Genomic DNA, 24,281 nt, shown 5'->3' on the forward strand with positions numbered 1-24,281 from the left:
CCCATTAAAACAAGACCAAGCTAGCCTGTTAGAGGATCAAACACCATGAGAAGAGCTGAGGTCCCCCAACCAATATCCAGTTAACTCCCTTAGAAGCTGAACTACCTAGCCAACCTACCGCTGCCCATGAGAACTCACCCAAGATCAGATCACCCAAATGAACTATGCCTAATTTCCTCTAAAATCATGAGCAACATGAGCCACCGAGTTTTAGAGTGGTTTCTTACACAGTGATACCTAACCCAGATGACTCACTCCAAGTGTGCCTACCACTTCAGAAATTCAGCAATGAAGCTTTCTACTCGAGTGAACCAACCCAATCCATCTCTCCCTAGGGCAGGGTTACAAGGCTCTTCAACCAAAGCCCTAGAAGATATTAAGCTGTTGCTGCTGCTTTTTTTTTTAAGTCTTTTATTTTTAGGAACTCAGGACTGCTCCATCCAAAAATAATATTGGCTATCTTCATGATTACGTCTAAGACATTAAAATCTACTGATCTTAAAGCTTGCATTTAAGCAGCATTCTATAGTTTACATACCATTTTACTAAAAGAAAAAAGAGCTATGAAGCATAGAATCACTGGTTATCATTGCCCATTTTACAAAGGAGGAAATCAAATCAAAGGGCAAATTAAATGACTCACAAGCAGTAAGTGGCAAAGCTATAACAAGCTATAACACTTGTCACTACATCTACAAACTTTCACTACTCCTTCTTAGAGCTCTTATGCTAAAATCTTGGGTTACTTTGGTATATAATTTTTCAGGTATTTAGTTATTTAAACCAGTGAGGCACAGTTTCCTTTCTTATACAAATAGGAATAATGTGACTTGGCTTAAGGGCTGTTTTGAGGAGCAAATAAAATAATGTATGAAAAGCACATAGCACAATGCCTAATACAAATGTTAGGCCCCCTGCCCTCTCTCACCACAAGGCTCCCTTCCAGGCTTGATAACCTCAACCCTCATAGCACTGAGCATTACTTGAAATGATAAGCTTTCAGACAGTTAGTATAGGCAAATTTTATTTCTACGGTAGAAGCATTTATTTCAGCTATAGAAAAATAACACTATTTCAAAGTCAAGGGGACTAAGCAGAAGTGTACTTTTTCCTTGTATACTCATTCTCAAATATCACATATAGTTTCAAGACATTCTTAAATTAACAAGGAACAAATGCAGAATCAAGGTAGTTATCTGTCAACAGAAGAGAGGTGTTAAAGCTACATATGAGCCCTGGCAATCAGAAAATACAAAGTGATCTCGTGCAGGGATTCTCACCTTGAGTGTCACCTGGATTGTGGAAACAGCACCTTCAGGGGACTGAAGGCAGGTTAAGCAAGCCCTTGGTCTCAGCATAAATACCAAAGGGACCGAAGATACAAACTTTCTTCCTCAGGGAGAGGCAAAGACAAAATACACCACGACAGATGAGATCCGCCATTTACTCATTGCATGACTTCTCCGAGCCTTAGATTAAGGAATAATAATACATCTACTCTCAAGAATTGTTCTACAGATTAGGTCAGATAGTGTGCAATAGTGCTTCTCTAATTCATAACACACAGCTACAATCATTCTCCCCCCACCCCCACTGCCAAATAGCTGCTATTTTAAAAATCAAATAAGCACTCATTTGAGTTCAAGCTCATGGACTACTGGTACCATTTTTATATTGGTAGCATTTTTGCTAGTTTCAACCATCCACTAAATTAAGATTTCAGTACATGGTTGAAATGACAATTTTTGTATCTAAACTAAGACACTGAACTCAAAGAAAGGGAACTAAAGCTTAAAAAGTGTGTGTGCTGCTTCTAAAGCGACAGCTAGGTGAATGAACTGCTTTTCACAGTGACCTACTTTAGACAATCTCTGACGTTTCGTGTATTATTTTCTGAATCTCAGGTTATTTATAGATGAAAACATGGGAATAAAATATCTATTATCTTCATCACTTTCTATATTCAATACACTACACAGTAATGAGTCATAGTTAAAGTTTTTGGCCATTTAAGTAACTACCCACATAAATATCTGAGGTTTTAATACTCTGAAACTATGAAACCAAGCTATAGAGGTGCACAGTCAGGCTAGGATAGGGCTTCTCAACCTCAGTAATACTGACATTTGGGGTTGGTTAACTCCTTTTTGCAGGAGGCTGTCCTGTGCACTGCAGCATGAGACATCCCTGGCCTCTACCTACTACTACACGCTAGGAGCAACCCACCCCACCTCCCAGTTTTGACAACCGAAAATGTCTCCAGACCTTGCCAAATGTTTTCTGGGGGCCAAAATCACTCCCTAGTTGAGAACCCCTGAGCCAGAATTTTACATAGACATAACAGTAAACTCTGAGTGCACAGATCATACAAGACTACGTAATTGTACAATAGTTTCGGCTATAGTGTTTATGTTAGGGCACAGAGTTTTTATATCATAGACTACTCTAGCACACAGTTACCCACATACAACTATCTTTTTCCTATTGAAAACACTGACATTAAACAGGGAAAAAAAACCCACAGCTAATCCTGTAACCAATTTTAAATTACCTGATATAGAGAAAGACCTACGGTTTACCACCATTTGCTAAATGGAGACCTAGAGAAATCACTGCAAGTGTCCTTCCTTCTGAATCCGAAGTCTCTCTTTCTCCACTTGTAAGCGCTCCTTTTCAATCTGCAGCTTCTCCGATTCAAATTTCAGAAACTGCAGCCTATCTTTTTCCAGTTGCAAGCGTTCTCTCTCAAGTTTTAACTTCTCTGTTTCTATGTCCTGTGGCTGAAGTATGGACTTTTCTCCTTGACCAAGTTCGTTTTCCAATGACGGTTTCTCTGAGCTGACTATCTGTAACCTCAGCTTCTCCCTCTCAATCTGCAGCCGCTCCTTCTCCAGCTGAAGCCGCTCGTGCTCCAGGTCTAAATGCCGCAGCCTCTCCTTCTCGATCTGCAGGCGTTCCTTTTCTACCTGCAGTCTTTCGGCCTCGATATCCAGTCGCCGCTTTTCCAACTCTAGTTTCTGTTTCTCTATGTTTACAAGCAAATGGGGCTCATCATACGCAGACCTAGAGGGTGTTGAGTTCAGTGTAAAAAACTCATCGATGTGGGGAAAATCAGGAAGTTCATTTTCCCTCCTGGAATCTGGTATGACTGAGGACAGCATTTCTTCTTCCTCCTCAATCTCAAACTAAAGAAAAGAGAAAAGTAATTTTCAGTATTTCTTTTCTTTCTTTCTTTTTTTTCTGCAGGGGAAGATTTGCCCTAAGCTAACATCTGTTGCCAGTGTTCCTCCTTTTTCTTCCATTTTCCCCCACAAAGCCCCAATACATAGTTGCGTATATTTGTAAACTGTTCTAGTTCGTCTATCTATGTGAGCCACTGCCACATCATGGCTACTGACAGACAAGTGGTGTGGTTCCACACCTGGGAACCAAAGCCAGGCTGCCAAAGCGGAGTGCACCGAACTTTAACCACTAGGCCATCAGGGCTGGCTCTCAGTATTGATTTCCACCTCATGGTTACTAATTTATCTAAACATTTCCTAAAAGCTTTCTGTATTGTTTGAGCACACAAAACCATTTACTCTTAATTTTAAAAAATATGTACAATGAATTACTTGATGTCACTAATATATATAATTGAAAGAAGTATACTTAGGTGAGAAGAAGGAAATTAATGAAATAAAGAGGAAAGAAATGGAATGACTTTGCTATGTACTATTTTTAAGTTAGCCTGAAAATAGCCTGAAAATCTGAGAACTTCTTAACCATTTCTGGACTAGAATAAACTCCCACATCAGAAAAAATAAAAAGAGGGTTCATAGGCTAATACTTACTTCAGGACTCTGGGGATCTCTTTCTTCCTCTTCCACTTTGACCTCAGTTAAGGATCCACCTGGATCCCTGAAATCTGCCACATTTTGCCAATCAAAATTTGCATCATTTCGGAATCCAATCTTCTCATCTATCTCTTCAGTGAGAGAGTCATCTAAATCAGATGTGGGAAGGGGAAACCCTGACCCAACCAGCTTAATGTTCGCCTTCATCCTCTTTCTCTTCATAAGTGCTCGCCAGTCCAGGTACCTTCTTTTCACTTCCGTCCCCGTCCTCTGCTCCCCTTCTCCTACAGCATTCACACACTGCGCAATCTCCTCCCACGCCATTCGCTTCATCACGTTAATTGTTGTATTGAGCTGCTTGGAAAAAATCACTTCTTTCCTTTTTGTAATTTCTTTCAAAAGGGTCTGAGTTTCTTGAACACTGAAATTGCTTTTCCTTTTCCTTTTCAACTGCTTCATTTTTCTAACTTAAATGCAATTTTTACCGTAAAAGAAGATGTGAAAAAAATTTGAGGAATGCCACAAAGTACAGATATCAAGGGCGATGCCTTGTTGGCACTTTGTTTAAATCAGAGTTTTCCATTCATCCAGTAGCACAGGCAGGCGGGATAATTCCTAAAGAGAAAGAAGTCAAAATCAATCAACCTGCAACTTCTGCACTGTACTTCAGCCCAAGAATAATTTTAAAAAACATAATTTAAAAAAAAACAAAACCCTCTAAATATGGCTCAAAACTGCCTACATTTCTGTCTCTGCCAGCACCACCATTGTCCAAGCTACCATTTTCTCTCACCCAGCTGCTATAAGGGTCCTTGACTAACTGCCAGTATTCACTCTTGACCTACTCCCCCCTACTTCTCCCGCTCCTTTTCCCATTCTGCTCTCCCCAGTTCATCCTCTCCAATTACACTGGCCTCTTTCAGTCTCCCATTCTCATCAAACTCTTCCCCTGTTCAGGGCTTTTGTACAGTTTCCCCTCCTTGGCCTACTTAATTCTTCCTCATCCTTCGACTCCCAGATTAGACATCTTGTTTCTCAGTGAAGCCTTTCTTGACAAGCCAAATTACTCTTCCTTGTCTAAATGTTACACTTGTGCTAATATACAGCTAAGAGTCTGTCTCTTCCCCATTTCACTAGAAGTTTCATGAGGGCAGCAACGTTTCTGCTCACCATGACCTCCCCAGGGCCTGGGAGAGTTTCTGGCACATGGCACATACCATTAACACTTTTTGAATGAATGAATGAGTCAAGTTGCCAAATTGACTACTAGGTTTGAGATGTCAAAAAGAAAAAAAATTTATCTCTGTAGAATAATGTTAGAGGAACACTGACTGTAGCCTTTGCTGGGCTACAAAATCAATAAAATTCAGAAACAAATTTGAGAGAGTGTAACCTGATCAAAGAAATAAAAACAACTTATATTTTACCACTTTTCAAATTAAACCTACATAGAAATTCTAAGCTTGGAATAAAATTTCCTGAAACACTGACAATACTGTAAGGATACAACGGAATTAAGAGAGTAGCATAAAAGTGGCAAGGATTTTTTCTCAGCCACTCTACCTAATTAATTTGATTTTTAAAATCACCAATTAAAATAGAAAAAATAATTTAGAATCCCTAAACCTTGCGAAGACTAATGCACCTTTCATGGTTTGCCACTGTAATTCTGTCCCTCAGTGCTCACCACATCCTCCCCTTCCCTCAGACCAACGACCTTAAACAGAAGCGCCTCACAGCACATGAAACAAGGCTGCATATTAAATTTGTTTCTAATCAATACTTTTAATTATTTGCCTTTCTTTGAAGAATTTCTCAGTACTTTGTAATATTCTGGGCCATTTTAACTGCAGAATTGAAGACCATGATATAGGCAAGTAACTGTACTTGGAGTCTCCATGAAATAAATTTAAAATACTCATGTGGCAAAATCTTACTATAAATTCTGAGTGGGAAAGATCCTCTTGTAAACATTTCTTTTAGATGGTTTCTCCATCTACTGTTCTCCAGAATGTTTCTCCAACTTCCAGAAGACTCTCATAGTGTCATAGCATCAAAGAGGGTGTGCCCAAAACTTGTTAGAAAGGCAACTTTTCAGCCCCCACCCCAGACCAACTGAATCAGGAACTCAGAGGTTGGGGCCTAGCAATCTATGTTTCAATAAGCCCTCCAGATGATTCTATTGCATGCTAAGTTCGAAAACCACTGTGCTAGACCCACAGCAGTAAAACAAATGCTTCACACATCTCACTCCCCTGCATACCTTGATTTCAAGTCCTACACAAGTACATATGACCGGCGAAATCAAAAGCACATCCGAATCCTCGTTACAATGGAGCTGGAAAATGGAGTTTTCCTGTTATCTAGCCTTTGCATTATGGAAAGGCACACTAGGAAGCTGGAAAGGATGTTGGGTGAGGCTTTTCCTTGCAAAAGATTTTAAAGTATGTAATGGAGAACAAAGGCTCAGAAAGAGCAAGTGATATATTCATAAACCATGTTTTCTGACTTCAGCTTCACTCACTGATCACTGCTAGAGCTGACTTTCCCACCCTTACAAAATGAGAAGGTAGGATGAGATTGCTAAAGTTCCTTTCAGTTCTTTCACTGTACGATCATAAACATTTCCTGCCAATATGAAGAAAAAATACCAAAGATCCATTCAGTTCCATGTTCTGTCATTTAATCCCCACCACAGCAGTGAATGTGAGATACCAGCATTTCTATTTATAAAACAAGATTCAGAGAAGTTAAATAATTTGCACATTACACAGCTAGTTAAATGACAGAACTTATATCCAGGTTCCCTTACGTCCTTCCACTTTATTAGCAGCTTGTGATACCTAAATCTTAGAAATGTGTTGGCTAAGGTAAGTTTTGAGATGTCTTTTAGCAGAAGATTTTCAAAAAGAGCAGACTCTCATCTCTGTGGAAAGTTTAGAGAAGGGTCTACATATGGGCACTAAAACTCTTCAAAGCTTCAACCAGTTATATTTCACTCTACCATGGTTTCTTCTCTTAAATACTTTAATATCTGCCAGTCTAAAATTTTTATTAGTGTGAAAAATATTTCTCTGGTAATTGAAAATACAAATAGTATCTTCTACTGAAGCAAAAATACATCAATTGAGTAAGGCTAACTAAATTTAATCATAAAATGTACAAATCTTTTCTATCATTGGTTGAGCCTTTTCTCTTTAAACTTAAAAGTAGATGCAGATTCCTTATTTCTAAACTCTAATAAAAAAGTATTTTTTATTATCATTTCACTAAACTTTAATGCAATTTTTCCATTTCAAGTTTCCAGTAATCTTTGTTCAACTAACTTTGTATGTATGTAGTAACATCACCAAAAATATGCCCATCACTACATCTTTTTGTTTCTAATCATTCATGTGGAATAACCATCTCCTGAACTGTCACTTGCTGCTGAAATGGAGGTCAGAGAGAACTAAAAATTCAAAAGAGAAGAAAATGAACTCTCAAGAAATCACTGTCAATTTCACATACCCGCAAAAAGGGTACAGCATGCAAAAACAAAAAAAGATTGCAAGCAAACTATTCCTAAAGTAGGCTTCCAAAATTTCTTGAGACAGTTGATAATAAAACTGAAATCCACTCAAGTGGAATGTATAATCAGTGGCAGCACTTCTGATCTGGTTCTAGGCAAACACTGCCCTTAGAGCCAAACATAATCCTCTTGTCACTAGAGTATAAGCAAACGTATTCATAAATTAAAACATCATCAAAAGAGGCAGTGTGTATAGTGATTTTGAGCACAAATTCTGCAGTCACACTGCCTGGGATAGAATCCTGGCTCTGCCACTTCCTACCTGTGTGGCCTTAGCTACTTAACCTCCCTAGGTACAATTTCACTTGAAAATAATGTTACTTCACAGACATACCATATGGATTAAAGGATTTAGTACAATACTGAGAATAGTTCCTGGCACACACTAAGCAAGTTAAATAAGTTTGATATTATTACAACAAAGGCAAATCTTTACATAATTTTGACAAAGGAAACAGAAAGGTCACAAATATTGGTATTGTTCTAGTTCTCAGGTCAAGCGGTAGGCGCATCGGTCTTTATTTTTATGCTTCATAACATATATGCTACATTGGGGTGTATTGGAGCCTGCTGGAGGGAGCTGGCAAAAGTCAACTGTGCATCTCTCTTCCCAACTCCATATTCAGAGATGGCACGTTGGGAGCTAGAAACTGGCCAAGATGGCGGTATTGACACCACAGAAATGGACAACTGTTGCATACTAGAACTTCTTTTTTTTTTTTGAGTGGTCAGGGAATGGGTTAACTAGCACACTTACAGCTACATTTTTTTGCATATTTCAAATATTACCAGATAAAAATTAAGGAAATGGGGGATGTTTTAACATTTGATCTCAAGTCAGTTTAGTGAACATTCTAGAAGACTTGTAATTTTAGAGGATCACATTTAATTAACACTCAGGCCTAACATTCCTTAGGTAATTCAAGTTATCAAATGAGCTGGGCAAGTATTCTGACTTCCTCTCAAGGCAACTGAAGAACACTTATGAGGTACTATATTTATAAGCCACACAAAAAAGAATTGAAGCAAACTGATTTATACATCATTAAACCAGCCCAAATATCCTTCTCCTTAGTCGCTACATTGTAGCACTCTCTTCAGTGAATTAGTGAAGTCAAAGTCCAGGTTTGGCTTTTTCCTTCCTCCACCATCTGCTCCACCACTCTGAGGATCTGGGAGATGGCAGCCCACCTGCTCCAAAGACAGTATGTTCAGTACAAACACTGTGCCTAACAAATACAAGCAGGCAAAAATACAATTTAAAGTAAGAAGGTGATTGGAGGATGGGAAAAAGAGTAGAAAATGAAACAGAAAATAACCCAAGGTGGGTAAGCCGGCAAACTGAAACTTCTATGGGCAAAGCATATGTTTAAAAGAAAAAGGCAGCTCAAGTCACTATCAGCAAGAAGCAGTTTTTGAGATTAAAAGAAGACTTTAGGTAAACTACCCACCTGGTAACTATGACAAAGAACATTAACAGTTAACAAGTTACACAAAATTCTGCAAAAAAAATTTTAAGTAAACAAGCTATGTTGCTACTTAGGCAGTAAGGACTAAGGATGAGCAAGTTATCAAAGACATTCTAAAAATGGAATCAGCATGCTAGACGTCCTTATAAATAGAACAGAGAGCTAAAATTACATCAAATTCCATACAGAATTAAATATTTACAACACCTTAAGGATGACTTTTTGTTTCTAAAGATATAGAATATTTCAGACCATTTAAATAGTAGCTTCTTGAACGTAGAAACACTATCATATTTTAAAGGTAAAACCGTGGTAAAAATATAAATATTCATGAATAAGGGATTGGATAAATAAAATATATTACAGCCACATAATGGGATATACGCAATAAATGCCATATTAAAGTACGAAGAAGGCTTAGCACAACATTATTCCTGTGTAAATGCTAGAGTTAACGCAAGCCAACGAAACTGGAAGGGAAATGTGTGTGTATGTCTATGGGTGTTCACACACTCAAAAAAGATCAATTTTCCACTTAGGAACATTTATAGTCAGAGGATGCTATGCTCGACAAAGGTTCACGCACTCTGTGCGCCGCCAACCCCCAGCTCTAGGGACCCCGTGTGCAGTCATCTCTGTCTTCAGCCATACAGCCATTTGTTAGCCCAGAGCACGTGCATTTTATTTTACTTTGAGGTGATTAACATTATGTTAAAAATATACTTCTAGAGATTTTAATTATGGAAAAATACATTTTTTTAAAGTCCCATAAACCCAATACCCACAAATCTCTATTCATCTGGAAAAAAAGGCAAAATACACATGGTTAGAAAAGCTAAATAAAGGTACAAAATGAAGTGAAAATCTCTCTCCACCACCAATGTAACTAATATTAATAATTTCTGGAGATTCTTTCTGGAAAATCATATGTTTAAAATAGCATACATGTATTTAACACACATTACACACAATTACATGAATATATATTAATTCCATTCACATACATTAATTAAAAAACAGTGACTGTTGAAAATGTTGAGATGTCAAATTATAAAAAAGTGCAAGAGAATTAAGTGAAAATAGAAAAATGAGATGTATATGAATGATTCTAAAGGACAAAGGAAGAGACAAAGAGGGAATCATGAATGTAAAAAGTTACCAGCCGCTACAATGAAAAGTAATCAACAAGAGATGAAGAAAAATTAAGAAATTGAAAAAAATTCTGAAGATGTTGCTAGAGCAATGTCTCTCAAACTCTGTATAAATGTATCACCTGGATTCTTGTTAAAACGAGATTCTGATTCAGTAGGCCTGGAGTGGGGCCAGTGATTCCACATTTCTGACAAACTCCCAAATGATGCTGATGCTGCTGGTCCTCGGACTCTATCTTGAGTAGCGATGGTCTACACTAGAGCAGCACTGTCCAATAGAAATATATGACCCACACAAGCAACTTAAAATTTTCCAGTAGCCACAGTAAAGCAAAAATGAAACAGAACAAAAAAAGGTGGAATTATTTTTAGCATATTTTATTTAATCCTATATATTCAATATATTATCATTTCAGTATATAATCAATATAAAAATTATTAATGAGGGAGTTTCCATTCTTGTTTTTTCCACTAAGTCTTTGAATCCAGATATATTTTACAGTTACAGCATATCTCATTTTGTACTAGCTGCATTTCAAGAACTCAACAGACATATTAGTGCATGTCTACAGCACACTGAAATCACCTAGAGAATTTTTAAAAATACCTATCTCTGACCAATTAGAACAATCTTTAGAAGAGGGCCCAGCATTGGGAGTTTAAAAAGCTCTCCAGTAATCTTCAGCATTCTTACCACACACACAGAACTAACTATGTGAGGTGATGGATGTGTTAATTATCTTGATCTTGGTAACCATTCCACAATGTATTACGTATATCAAATCATAATGTTGTACACTTTAAATGTATACAATTATATTCGGGAATTATTCCTCAACAAGGTTTATAAAAAAACAACCTCTCCAGGCGATTCTCATTTGCAGTCGGGCTTGAGAAGCACCCTGCTAGAGAATCAGTGTTAAAAGTTTACTTGCTCAAATGTGTACAGAGAAGCAAGGTGGAGTGCAAATGTGGCTAAGACATTTCCCTTCAGAGATCATCAGGAAAAGGCCTCATCTGCCACCAAAGACTTACAACCTAGACAAAGCTGGTCTCTTTTTGGAAGAATATGCCCAGCAGAACATTATGTTGGCTGGAAGAATATGCCTAGTTGTAAAGACCAACTCACACTCCTATTTGTTGGCAACACATCAAAGGAATACAAGTCAATTGAGACTTAAGAAGAAATGGAATGCTCTCTCTTTGATTCTCAAATCAAACTTTCTTATAAGTAGAATGTCTTTAGACCCCTACCCATGTCTTTATTAGAAAGAATTAGGACTGAATTGGGAGTATACATCAGGAACATTCATTATTAGATTAAGTAATTAAGACACACTGCTTCATTCAACAAATACGTAGTGAGTGCCTAAAACCTTTCAAGGGCTTTCCACAGACTTAGGAGGTAAATTTACTCTCTCCATTCTTTCTCTCTCCCTGTTACAAACTCTATCTGAACATTACCTATACATCTTCATATCTACCTTTGCCAGTCTTATCTGTCACCTCCAATTCTAACCCCCAACCTACTTTTCCCAAACCACCCTCTCCAGCACACAGTACCAGTCATTCTGAAATTCCTCTAAATTCTAGGTCAGCCCTGTCCAATAAAAATATAATGAGAGTCACATATATAATTTTAAATCCTCTAGTAGCCACATTAGAAAAATAAGGAAAAACAGGTTAAAATTAAGATATATTTTAACCTAATATATCAAAATATTATCATTTCAATATGTAATGAATATAAAAAAGTAATTAAGGTATTTTACACTGCTTTTTTGTGCTACGTCTTCAGAATCCAGTGGGCATTTCACACTACACTTTACAACTCAATTTGCACTAGCCACACTTCAAGTCCTCAATAGCAATATACTGCTATTGACTACTGTACTGGACAGCACAGTTCTAGTTTTCTTGATCCCTGGCTTAAGAGTATCATACATGTACTCCTTTAGCATCTTCCCAACTCCCATGGTCTCTGTTCTTTTGTCTGACCAATGACTACTCATCGACAGCGCTAGACGTAACCATCTGTTCCTGGACACCTTCACTGTTCCCATTCATCTAAGTCTAACACCCTTGCTACACACATGTTCCACTATCATGCTGTATTATAACGACTTATTTTACATGACGAACAATAAGGGATCAAAGATGAACATATTAATCTTGCTATCAAATAATTTATTGTCTAGTAAAACAGTTACGCATAAAAAATTTCCATGAAAAAATCCTAAGGGAGACTGTAAACTGCAAGCTGTGAATACAGACTACCTAGGCTTGTATGTTCATTCCACCACTTACTAGCTCTGTGATCTTAAGCAAATTACTTAACTTTTTAAACTTATTTCCTTATCTATAAACAGGAAAAAGAATAGAATAACACTCCCGATGTTTTGAAGATTAAATGAGATAATCCAATTAAGAAGCTTACATGCATAAGACATAGTAAGCCCTCAACAAATATCAGCCATTATCCATTTCCCAGTACAGTGTCTGGACACGGTATGTGAATATATGAAAAGTGCAACAAGAGAAGTACTAACAAAATACCCTCAGTTTTCAGGAGAAATCTTTGATGGGATCAAGGAAGTTTGTGAGACGAACTAAGCATTTGATTCAGGTCTTATAAAACAAACAGACTAAAGAGGGACAGCAATAAAGGGGAGAAGCACAAGGAATTAAAGCTGGAAAACTAGGTTGGGGCCACATCTCAGCAAATCTTTAATGCTGATTTAGTAAGACCCTATACTTTGTTTAAAAACTTACTGCAAGAGACAAATATAACTGTGAAAGTTCACTTTTTTTTTTGAGGATTAGCCCTGAGCTAACATCTGCTGCCAATCCTCCTCTTCTGGCTGAGGAAGACTGGCCCTGAGCTAACATCTGTGCCCATCATCCTCTACCTTATATGTGGGATGCCTGCCACAGCATGGCTTGACAAGGGGAGTGTAGGTCGGCACTCAGGATCCAAATGGGCGAACCTCGGGCCACCGAAGCGGAATGTGCAACTTAACTGCTGCGCCACTGGGCTGGCCCCCAGAAAGTTCACATATTTTTGAAACTCAAGCAGGTTACGTTTTACATGGAGGCAATGTTTACTGTAATAACAGACACACTATAATATATAAAATGTAGGTATATAATAAAATAATAAACATTGATTGCAGTTGTCAAGAGAATCCTAATTTATGCAGACATCCATCATCAGATTTTGCCGCTTTTAGAATCTGAGATCAATTTAGTAAATGGATTGTGGTAAACTTATTGGCACATGGCAGAAATAACAGGCCTTTTAAAACTATGCCTGAATCAATATATTTTTAGAATTTTGGCAGCAGTTGTTACTTGCATGTCCTATTTCTTCTCAACAATTTGTAACTCCATACCTCTATCTTACAAAAGTGGTATTCCTTTGTCCCTAACTGTTCTATGCTACACTGATGAAGGATTTCACTGACAAAATGCACTTTAATACACATTTTTAATCTCACTGAAATTGATATTGGCATGTATCTTGGATTTCCAGTCAGTCACAGCTTAACTGAAAATTTTTGACATTTTCTGATTAACGTAAGAAAGTACTAAAATCAATGCACCTTAAGTTGAAATTTGGTAGCTATGCTTGCAAGGATAGAAGCTATGTTTCCAGGAATGTTGTTTTTCTCCCCCACGTTTTGGTGCTCATATAACACAGCCTGGGTTTTCTGTTATCCATTACCCAAAAATTTACTCAAATATTTATTGAGGTCCTACATGGCAGGCACATATTCTTGGTGCTGGGGATATAACTAACCTCAAAAAAATGTGAAAAGATGCCATTTTAGATGCCAAATACTATTCCTTTTTATATCGGTTGTCTTCCTTGTCTTTACAGGAGGGTATTCAGTAGTTGCAACCTCTAAAAATCCATAGATCTTCCATGTCCAATCACAGAAAACAGCCATTTCCTTGAAATCCTGTCTCAGAATCACTCTTTACTGGTTGGAAATAGGTATGATAAGTAGTTCACTTACGTAATCCTGTTAAGATGAGGTACCACCAATGACATACTATAACTAGACAATTTTTTTCAAGGACTAACCCTTGAGCATGAAGTTCCTAAAAACTGCGTGATAAGACAGAAGGAAAGGATCTGAGGATAATCAGGCAGTGAATCCTGGGTCCAAAATAATTGTTAGGTAAATTCACTAGGCTGTTCAAGAAACAAAGCATCACAAAATCTACAAACTTCCCCCAACCTGCACCCTAATCGATTTAAAGTTTCCCCCATCCCACCACGCCACCAGTCTTGGAGGAAATTCACTTCCCTGCCAAATGGGATGCTCTTCTCTAAAACTTGTGCTAGGTAAATAACTAGTCTATTTAAGGTTCGCCTGTTATCAGATTAATAAAGTACCTCGGACTCCCTCCCCGCCGCTTCCGTTGAGACCGCCCTGTAATGGCCCCTGGGAAGAATCGAGGCCGACAGAATTCCCGGGAGGCCGCCCAGGAGCAGGGGGCGCGCACCTGACTCGGCCACAGAGCAGCGGCTGCACCTAGTGGGAGATGGGGCAACCTGGAAGGAGATTCCTCTCTCTGGATATTAAATTGGAGTCCCGACTGGGTGCCCAGAAACTTCCGCAGCCTTTTTTCGGCGGTCTGGGCCCTCCACACCCTCCCTGGTCCGGCGGCAGCCGCGACTGGTACTTCTCCCCAGCGACGTAGTCCCGCGACGCCGCAGAGCCAGGGCCAAAGCCGGCAGCGCGGGGGACGGGCACCTGCCACTGACCTCGCCGGGACCCTCCCTGCTGCGAGGGCACCCACCGTCCGCGAACCCACCGCCACCCTAACCGCCTCCTCCGGGACAGAACCGCTCACCTGCGACCCCAGCGGCACCTCCGCCGGTCGCCCGTAAGTGGGGGTAGGAAAAAAGATGCTTCGTTGATTCCCCGCCCACCGACTTTGCCCGCCCCCCTGCCGGCACCCATTGGCTAGCGCGGCTGCCGCTCGTTTGATGCGGCTCGTCCATTGGCCTGGAGGTTATTGCCATTCTGGCTGAGAGCCCGCCCCAGGTCTGGCCTCACAATGGGAATCGAGTCCCAAACCGGTTCCGGGTTAGTGCCCTGGAATTCCGCCCCCTTGTGATTCGCGGCCTCCCGCTCTGCGCTCAGTCTTTGGCCCGCGCCTCTGTCAGTCAAGTGGACTCTAAGAAAGGATTGGCCCCTAGCGATCAGCCCGCTGCGGTGTTCCACCTGATTGGGACACTGGTCGCTCCATCTCCAAACTCTACTCCTGTCCTTGATCCTCACCTGTTAAAGGAGCAAAGAGGAAGTGAGACCCCTGCGTTTCCCCAGCCGGTTCCTCACCCAGCATGACCTTCTGCGACCTAGTTTGACCTCAGCCATTCCACTGAGACTGCCCCTGCCAAAGGTCACCGGTGATTTCCTTATGGCTAAACCTAGGCATCACTTCTCAATCCTTATCTTCCTTGACTCCTCCAAAAATATTTGACTTGACCATTTCTTCATTGTTTTCTGTAATATATGCTTCTGGTTTTCCTCCCTCTTGGGCCTCTTCTCTCTCCTCCTTTGCAGTTGTCTCTTTTGCTGCCATCTCAAGTTCTGGTGTTATTAATGGGTCTGTCTTTCCATGGCCTTTGTTCAGGCCTCTACTGAGATGCTGAATTATGTCAGTAGCCTCCTTTCTGATCTCTCAGTATCCCGCCAGCCTTAGTGTAGTCCCTTCTTCAGCTGTAGCCAAGATAGGGTGCCTAAAGTTCTTTGATGGAATCACACTCTTCTTAAGATAAAGCACAAACTCTTTACAAGAGTGTCTTCTGCTTTTTCCTCAGGCTTCGTCTTTCATCGACATTCCGCCTCTTGCTTCTTCCTTACTCCAATTCCTTTGCTTATTTCAGTTCCTATGATGTGGATTAAGGCTGCCCCAGCTAGAGAAGCCCAAGGTGACCTGGCCTACATGCCAAACTATACGACCCAGTGGACTTTTTTTATGGTATGAATTAGGACTGCCCCAGGGAGAGAAGCCCGGGGCATCCTCACCTGCATGCCGATCTATATGGCCAGATTCGTATCTAAAGTTATATGACCACACAATAACCAGACCTCGTCTGCCCTGAAATCATTTAATGACTTTTTACACCATCTTTTCTTTTTTTCCAGTAAAAATAAGTCACGTACCCATGCCTTATAAAATTAGCCCTAACCCTCAACTCAGGGCAGCAGCAGGAGCTCTGACTGCCCGTGGGTCCTGTCCCCACGCACCAGCTCTGCCTGCCCATGGGTCCTGTCCCCATGCCAGCGGGGGCAGCAGAAGCGGCGGCAGCAGAAGCTCTGACTGCCCGTGGGTCCTGTCCCCATGCTATTCCACACTATTCTCTAAATAAAAGAGCACTACTGCCAGATCTTGAGAGTCTAAGAAATCTTTCTTTCAACTCCTCGGCTCACCGACCCCGCATCACCTAGACTTGACCATGGCATTGGGACTTAGTTTGCACTATTTTCACCTGGAAAGATTTCTCCCTGCCTCTTCCCTGCCATGCTCAGAATTCCTCTTAAGAAGTTACTTTAAATCTGGCAACCCTACTCCTCCGGCCTGCGCCCATCACAGTCAGTACCTTTCCTCTGACAGCTCTTACCCCATGTGCCTTGTGGGTGGGTCTTTCTTGTTCACTACTGTAATTTCCTTGCCTAGCACATAGCCTAGAATATAATAGGCACTCAAGAGATTTGGTAAATAAATAATAGAATTTTCTGGATGAATGGTGACTCTTTGCTGGATATTCCTAGAGGAACTCTCTTCCATAACATAGGAAGTACATATGAAATATGCTCTTTAAAATGTAAAGATCAGCTTAATCTTTCAGATTTGTATGTGTGACTTTGTAAAAGAAGCATGTCTATATTTTGCCTAGGTAGAACAAAAAAACTTTTGTTGTTTTTGGAAAAATATGAATACTTGTGTTTTATAATTTTGGCTTTTATTTGTGGTGGGTGTTTTTTGGGTGAGTGAGCTGAGAAGGTAGGAGAACTATCCATCCTCATTATGACCAGACAATTTCCCTCTGTCCCCTTTCAGGGTCTGTCCACCATTTGAACCTATTTATTTCTTTTAGTAACAGGAATAAGGCTTAGAATGATTAAGTGAGTATTTAAGAAACTTCTGCTTTCATATCATGAACTTATTATGCTTTCTCCAATTAACCTTAGTCTCCTTGCTAATTGCAAGACGTTTTCCAGATATCCTCAATATTTTTTCTCAGCTTTATCTCATCCGAGTGGATGTAGACCCACAAGGGAGAGATTGAAAGTAATCTGAAATGCCTAATATTAGCACCCCATTAGCAATCTGATCATCTGTTTACTGATTTGATTTTTGTTAATATTATTTGCAGGCTAGAGATTTGACCCAAAGGTCCTTACATACTTATTCTAGAACTGAGCTGTACAACTGCAGTAACCACTAGCCGCATTAACCCTTGAAATGTCACTAGTACAGCCAAATAACTGAATTTTAACTGTATTTAATTTTAATTAATTTTAATTTAAAAACTGATAATCAGTTCAGACTGGATCACTTCTAAGTATGTTTGCAAAACTCGAGTTATGTGAATCTACTTTTTCAACTATAAGTTTTTTGAACTCTAAATGCAGATTGAATATTTTTTATAAAAAATTAGCATCTGATTTGAGATGTGCTGTAAGTGTAAAATATACACAGGATTTCAAAGATTTAGCATAAAAATGTAAAATATTTCATTGATAATTTTATATTGATTATAAATTGAAATTATAACATTTTGCATAATTGAGTTAAGGAAAATATATTCTTAAAATTAATTCTATCTCTGTTTTTTTACTTTTTAAAATGAGACTGATAGGAAATTTAAACTTATACATGGGGTTTGCATTATATTTCTCTTAGACAGTGCTGTTTTAGACTGTGCCTGGCCATAACTTATTAAAAGTCTCAGTATGAGAATATAATAGTTAACTAAAATATTTCTATTTCATTGCTTATTATTTAACCAAAGGGAAAGAAAAAAATCACTTTTCCTGTCTTTCCTCCAACGCAGTTTAGCTAAGAAAAAATAAGCCAGTGAACACATTATAACCTGTATTATATACCAACACTTACAGTTCACTGTAGCATGCTGTTTTCAATCTCCATTTTTGCCTTTGCACGTGCTGTTTCCTCTGTGTCTTGTCCTTATGACGTACTCTTATTCTTCTTTAAAACCTGATCTTCTCTGACAATTTTAGAAAAGATCAGCTCTTTTTTTCACATGAAAAAAATCCTTGTACATATCCTATTTAGATATCATAGTGTATTGCTGTTCCCTTTTACCTTTTTATCTCCAGCATCTAGCGCATTACCTGGTACTTAGCCTGGCAAAAATATATTTGATGAATTGAACTGAACACTGACAAGATAAAACTCACTCTCTTTTGTCCTCTGTGGTGTTCCATCAATTTGCTTACAATTTTCACCATCCATCAGGTAAATTATAATGGTTTGTAAAATGACATGGAAAACTTTTCACCAGCAAGTTTCTTGATTCTAAAAAATTTATATTGAATGGAAAGAGCCAGTATGGTTCCTATAGAAATTGTTGCGATTATTTTACTTTAGTTGTTAATAAAGGAAATAATTGTTGCAATTATTTCCTTGTTTCCCTTATAACTGGGGAAAATAGGGAATGCTAGAATATGAGCTATTTAAAAATGGTAATCATTATAGCAAGAGGTGGGGATGGCAAATTTTAGTTTCAAGATCAGTCTGGTACCAAATTTTGAGAACTCAAATGGGTCCTGGCATTCCAACCAGCATCAACTATGGTTAGGTTGCGATTTTTGTTTGTAGTGGGAGGTTTGGTTTCTACTAAAATAGCCTATGAAATAGTATGAGCCAACGGTTATTAGGAAGATCATTAACAATACTTTTTCAAAAAGTCATCGTCTATTCCAGTGCACATGTTTGTGAGGTTGCCCATGGAAGAAACAGCTTAGTTGCAAATTAATTCCTGCAGTTTGGAATGTGTGCCCTGGTGAATTTCTATTTGGAACTCATTTTTAAAAATCACTTTTGGTATGTATACACTTTTGGTTTCTCTCTCCTGTTTGGCAGTCAAAAAGGCCTCTTGTTGAATAACACTTTTAGTGCCTGTTTCTTTGAGTCCTCTGCAGGATGAGTTTTATTTATGCAAAATAGCCTATATTTTAAGTCACCCCATCCCAAATAAATCCTGAATATTTAGTGAAAATTGATCTAGCCTTTTTCACATGATGTATCAACAGAAGAACATGCATCAATTTCATTTTAGTGGTAAAGATTAATCATACTGTTTTCTCAGTTTGAGAAATTATGGTGATTTTTGTAACTTCTTGGTTGTGCTTATGCATGTGCATTCTTGAGTTCCTTTTATAAGAACGGTGCAGATTTTTGCAGTTAGGGCCTTTCATTCACTGGCCAGTTGTCTTTCCTCAACTCCCTTAAAAATAAATATTGAATGGGTCTTCTTTGTCTCTCCCCCATCGAATCTACAACTAATTGGACATTCACTGATTAACAAAGGATATCCAGATAGCATCTCAAGATGCCTAAAAGTCTCGTGCTACTACACATCGGAAGGCGGACGGACTTCCCCCCCAGGAGGAGGTGGAAATAGGTGAAAGCTCTCCGACCCCCGACCCCCGGACTGCCTAGTTCCTGCAGGAGGCTCTCTTCCAGCGGACTCCCCCATAGCATCGCCACACACCAAGGGCAGGAGTGTGCACTCACCAGCGGAGCGATGGTGGAAACAGGTGACAACACCCCTACACAAGCCCCCCACGATCACACCTAAGCCCAGGGGGAAATCCCCAGCGTCCCGCACCCACCGGCAGGGAAGGCCTCCGCTCGCCATTAGCAGGGAGGCCCTTCCCAGAAGCCAGAACAAAGAGAAGCTCCTGGTGGGCCTGGCACGGCACCAGACCACAAGCTGCCACTGAGCTCACGGTCTCCAGCGCACAGCTCGGTGCAGGGGGCACTTGGACTTCCCGGAGACGTGCTTAGGGACACGGTTGGAGCTCCAGCACCTGGCTCTGCAGCGCAGGGGAAGGCTCTGGGGCCCCACATCTCCCCGGCAGGGAAAGCCTCTGCTTGCCATTAGCAGGGAGTCCACGCCCAGAATCCAGGACAAAGGGAAGCTCCCAGTGGATGGATCCCCTGGGGTGGCACCAGACCGCGAGCTGCCACTGGGCTCACGGTCTCCGGGACATGGCTCGGTGCAGGAGGTGCCCAGACTTCCTGTAGATGTGCTTGGGGACATGGTTGGAGCTCCAGCACCGGGCTCTGTGGCGCAAGGGAAGGCTCTGGGGTCCCGCATCTCCCCAGCAGGGAAAGCCTCTGCACGCCATTAGCAGGGAGGTGATGCCCACAATCCAGGACAAAGGGAAGCTCCCAGTGGGCAGATCCCCGGGGCGGCTCCAGACCACAAGCTGCCACTGGGCTCATGGTCTCCTGCACACGGGTTGGTGCAGGGGGTGCCCGGACTTCCCGTGGACACGCTTGGGGACTGGGTGGAGCTCCAACACCCAGCTCTGCATACCGGGGGGTCGCTCCAGGGTCCCGCACCCCCCCAGCAGGGAGGGCCTCTGCTCGCCATTGGCAGGGAGGCCCTGCCCAGCATTCGGAACACCAGGAAGCTCCCTAGAGCAGAATTCCCCACAAGGACAGAGCTTACAAGCTGCTGCCAGGCCCACGGACTCTGGCCGTATCTCAGACGATGCAAGGGGCTCCCAGAGATCCCGTGAGAGTGAAGTGGGGCAGAGTAGAGCTCCGGTGAAATGGCTACGTAGCCCAGGAGGCATCTCCAGGTTTTTGCAGCAGCCTCAGCGAAAGCCTCTGCACAGCAGTACTGGAGAGGTCCCAACTGGCAATCACAAGGCGGGAAGGCCCTGGGGCAAAAGCAGCACAGGTTAGCTAACAACAGACTGCAGAAGATACCCATAGCTCTGCTGGGACCTATAGTGGACTAGTGTGATCTGGTGGGCTCTGTTAGAGACAAATCAGAGATTATAGGTGATCCTGCTCCCGGCTGATGCTCCTGTTGTGGCTGAAGCCCACAACACTGCTGCAGACCAGAAGGAGGGAGCACCTCTACATGGGCTGCAGCAGTAGTCACCAGCAGCCTGAGGCCCCCTTGTGATTACCCCCACAACCAACGAGGGACCCCCACAGGACCACTGTGACTACGAGGAGGGGTCCAGGCCCAGTCAGTAACAGCTGACAGGCTTCCTGGTTGGGGCAGTCTAAACAGCTGCCCACCCACACACACCAGACACAACAAGTGGAAGCAGCGAGTAAACTCTATCTGTATGAGGAGGCACAAATCCACGCCATAAAGCAGTATGAAAAAATATATTAAATCTCCAGAACAGAAGGAAAATGATAAGCACCCAGAAAACAATCCCAAAGACAATGAAATCTATAACCTAAATGACGATGATTTCAAAACTGCCATTATGAAAAAACTCAACTACCTAAAAGAGAATTCAGATAGACAACTCAATGAGTTCAGGAGCTATGTCACAAAAGAGCTTGATACTATAAAGAGGAACCAATTAGAAATACTGGAGATGAAGAACACAATGGAGGAGATTAAGAAAAATCTGGACTCTCTGAACAGTAGGGTCGATAATATGGAGGACAGAATTAGCAATTTGGAGGATAGGAATATAGAAATGCTGCAGGCAGAGGAGGAGAGAGAATTAAGACTAAAAAGAAATGAAGAAACTCTCCGAGAATTATCCAACTCAATTAGGAGATGCAACATAAGGATTATAGGTATACCAGAGGGAGAAGAGAAGGAGAAGGGGGCAGAAGGCCTGTTCAAAGAAATAATGGCTGAGAACTTTCCCAACTTGGGAAGAGAGATGGAACTTCACATCACAGAAGCCAATAGATCTCCAAACTTTATTAACGCAAGAAGACCAACGCCAAGACATATAATAGTGAAACTAGCAAAAGTCAATGACAAAGAGAAAATACTAAGGGCAGCAAGGCAGAAGAAAATAATTTACAAAGGAAACCCCATATAGCTATCAGCAGATTTCTCAGGAGAGACCTTACAGGCTAGAAGAGAGTGGAATGAAATATTCAAAACTCTGAAGGACAAAAACCTGCAGCTAAGAATACGCTACCCAGCAAAAATATACTTCAAATACGATGGAGAAATCAAAACTTTCTCAGATAAACAAAAGTTAAGGGAGTTCATCACCACAAAACCTCCTCTTCAAGAATTGCTCAGGAAGAAACTCATTCCTGAAAGATCAAAAAAAGGAAAGGGGTTACAAAATCCAGAACAAAGTAGATAAGCAGAAGGACAATAACACAAAGTAACAGCTCTCCATCAGGACAAAATGCAAAAGAACTGGAAAACAAGTGATAAAATGGCAACAGTAGGTCCCCACATTTCAATAATCACACTAAACGTGAATGGATTGAACTCTCCAATCAAAAGGCACAGAGTGGAGGATGGATCAAAGAACAAGATCCAACAATATGCTGCCTCCAGGAAACACACCTCAGCCCCCAAAACAAACACAGACTCACAGTGAAGGGATGGAAGACAGTACTCCAAGCCAATAATGAACAAAAGAGGCAGGTGTTGCCATACTTATATCAGACAAAGTAGACTTCAAAGCAAAACAGATAAAGAAAGACAAAGAGGGGCAGTATATAATGATAAAAGGGACGCTCCACCAAGATGACATAACAGTTATAAATATATACGCACCTAACACAGGAGCACCAAAATTCGTAAAGAAACTATTAACAAAACTAAAAGGAGACATCAACAGCAATACAATAATACTAGGGGACCTCAACACCCCATTAACACCAATGGACAGATCATCCAGACAGCAAATCAACAAGGAAATTATAGAATTAAATGAAAAATTAGATCAGATGGACCTAATAGATATATATAGGACACTTCATCCAAAAGCAGCAGGTTACACATTCTTCTCAAGCACACATGGAACATTCTCAAGGATAGACCATATCTTGGGAAACAAAGCAAGCATCAATAAGTTCAAGAGGGTTGAAATAATATCAAGCATCTTTTCTGATCACAATGCTATGAAACTAGAAATCAACTACAAGAATAAAGCTGGGAAAGGGCCAAAAATGTGGAGACTAAACAACATGCTACTGAACAAACAATGGATTATTGAAGAAATCAAAGAAGAAATCAAATATTATCGGGAGACAAATGAAAATGAAAACACACCATGCCAAATTATTTGAGACGCAGCAAGGCAGTCCTAAGAGGGAAATTCATTGCAATACAGGCTCACCTCAATAAGCAAGAAAAATCTTACATAAACAACCTCAAACGACACCTAACGGAATTAGAAAAAGAAGAACAAACAAAGCCCAAAGTCAGTAGAAGGAGGGAAATAATAAGAATTACAGCAGAAATAAATGATATTGAATCAAAAAAGACAGTAGAAAGGATCAATGAAACAAAGAGTTGGTTCTTCGCAAAAATTAACAAAATTGACAAACCCTTAGCCAGACTCACTAAAAAAAAAGAGAGAAGTCTCAAATAAATAAAATTAGAAACGAGAGAGGAGAAATCACAACAAATACCAAAGAAATACAAAGGATCATAAGAGAATACTATGAAAAACTATATGCCAACAAATTGAACAACCTAGAAGAAATGGATAAATTCCTAGACTCATACAACCTACCCAAACTGAATCAGGAAGAAATAGAGAATCTGAATAGACCAATCACAAGTAAAGAAATAGAAACAGTAATTGAAAACCTCCCCAAAAATAAGAGTCCAGGACCACACGGCTTCTCTGGAGAATTCTACCAAACATTCAAAGAAGATTTAATACCTATCCTTCTCAAACTGTTCCAGAAAATAGAGGAAGATGGAGCGCTCCCTAATACATTCTATGAAGCCAACATCACCCTGATCCCCAAACCTGACAAGGACAACACAAAGAAGGAAAACTACAGGCCCATATCACTGATGAACATGGATGCAAATATCCTCAACAAAATTTTGGCAAACTGAATACAGCAATACATCAAAAAGATTATACACCATGATCGAGTGGGATTGATACCAGGGACACAGGGATGGTTCAACATCCGCAAGTCAATCAACGTGATTCACTACATTAACAAAATTAGAAACCAAAAACCACATGATCATCTCAATAGATGCAGAGAAAGCATTCAACAAGAT

At 40.3% G+C, this 24,281-nt stretch overlaps 1 protein-coding gene across 2 annotated transcripts; it reads right to left on the minus strand.

The window, feature by feature from the left end:
• Positions 1-1,007: 1,007 nt before the first annotated feature.
• On the minus strand, positions 1,008-14,964 carry MSANTD4 (Myb/SANT DNA binding domain containing 4 with coiled-coils). 2 transcript variants are annotated; one of them, XM_046638351.1, is made up of 3 exons: positions 14,891-14,964; positions 3,834-4,451; positions 1,008-3,185 (listed from the first exon to the last, which is right to left on the minus strand). In XM_046638351.1, exons 2-3 carry the CDS (start codon positions 4,293-4,295, stop codon positions 2,610-2,612), a joined length of 1,038 nt encoding a protein of 345 aa, XP_046494307.1. In that variant the 5' UTR covers positions 4,296-4,451; positions 14,891-14,964; the 3' UTR covers positions 1,008-2,609. The 2 variants fall into 2 exon arrangements, with proteins under 2 accessions (XP_046494307.1, XP_046494306.1); XM_046638350.1 differs by lacking the exon at positions 14,891-14,964 and adding an exon at positions 14,430-14,835.
• Between the last annotated feature and the right edge of the window lie 9,317 nt (positions 14,965-24,281).

The sequence above is a fragment of the Equus quagga genome, chromosome 14, assembly GCF_021613505.1.
Source record: "Equus quagga isolate Etosha38 chromosome 14, UCLA_HA_Equagga_1.0, whole genome shotgun sequence".
NCBI classification, from domain to species: Eukaryota; Metazoa; Chordata; class Mammalia; order Perissodactyla; family Equidae; genus Equus; species Equus quagga.

Excerpts from the sequence above, each read along its gene's own strand:
- MSANTD4 (XM_046638351.1), bottom strand. The coding sequence starts at position 4,295 with ATGAAGCAGTTGAAAAGGAAAAGGAAAAGCAATTTCAGTGTTCAAGAA. Across the intron at positions 3,186-3,833 it reads GAGATCCCCAGAGTCCTGAA|TTTGAGATTGAGGAGGAAGA; the intron begins GTAAGTATTAGC and ends TCTTTTCTTTAG.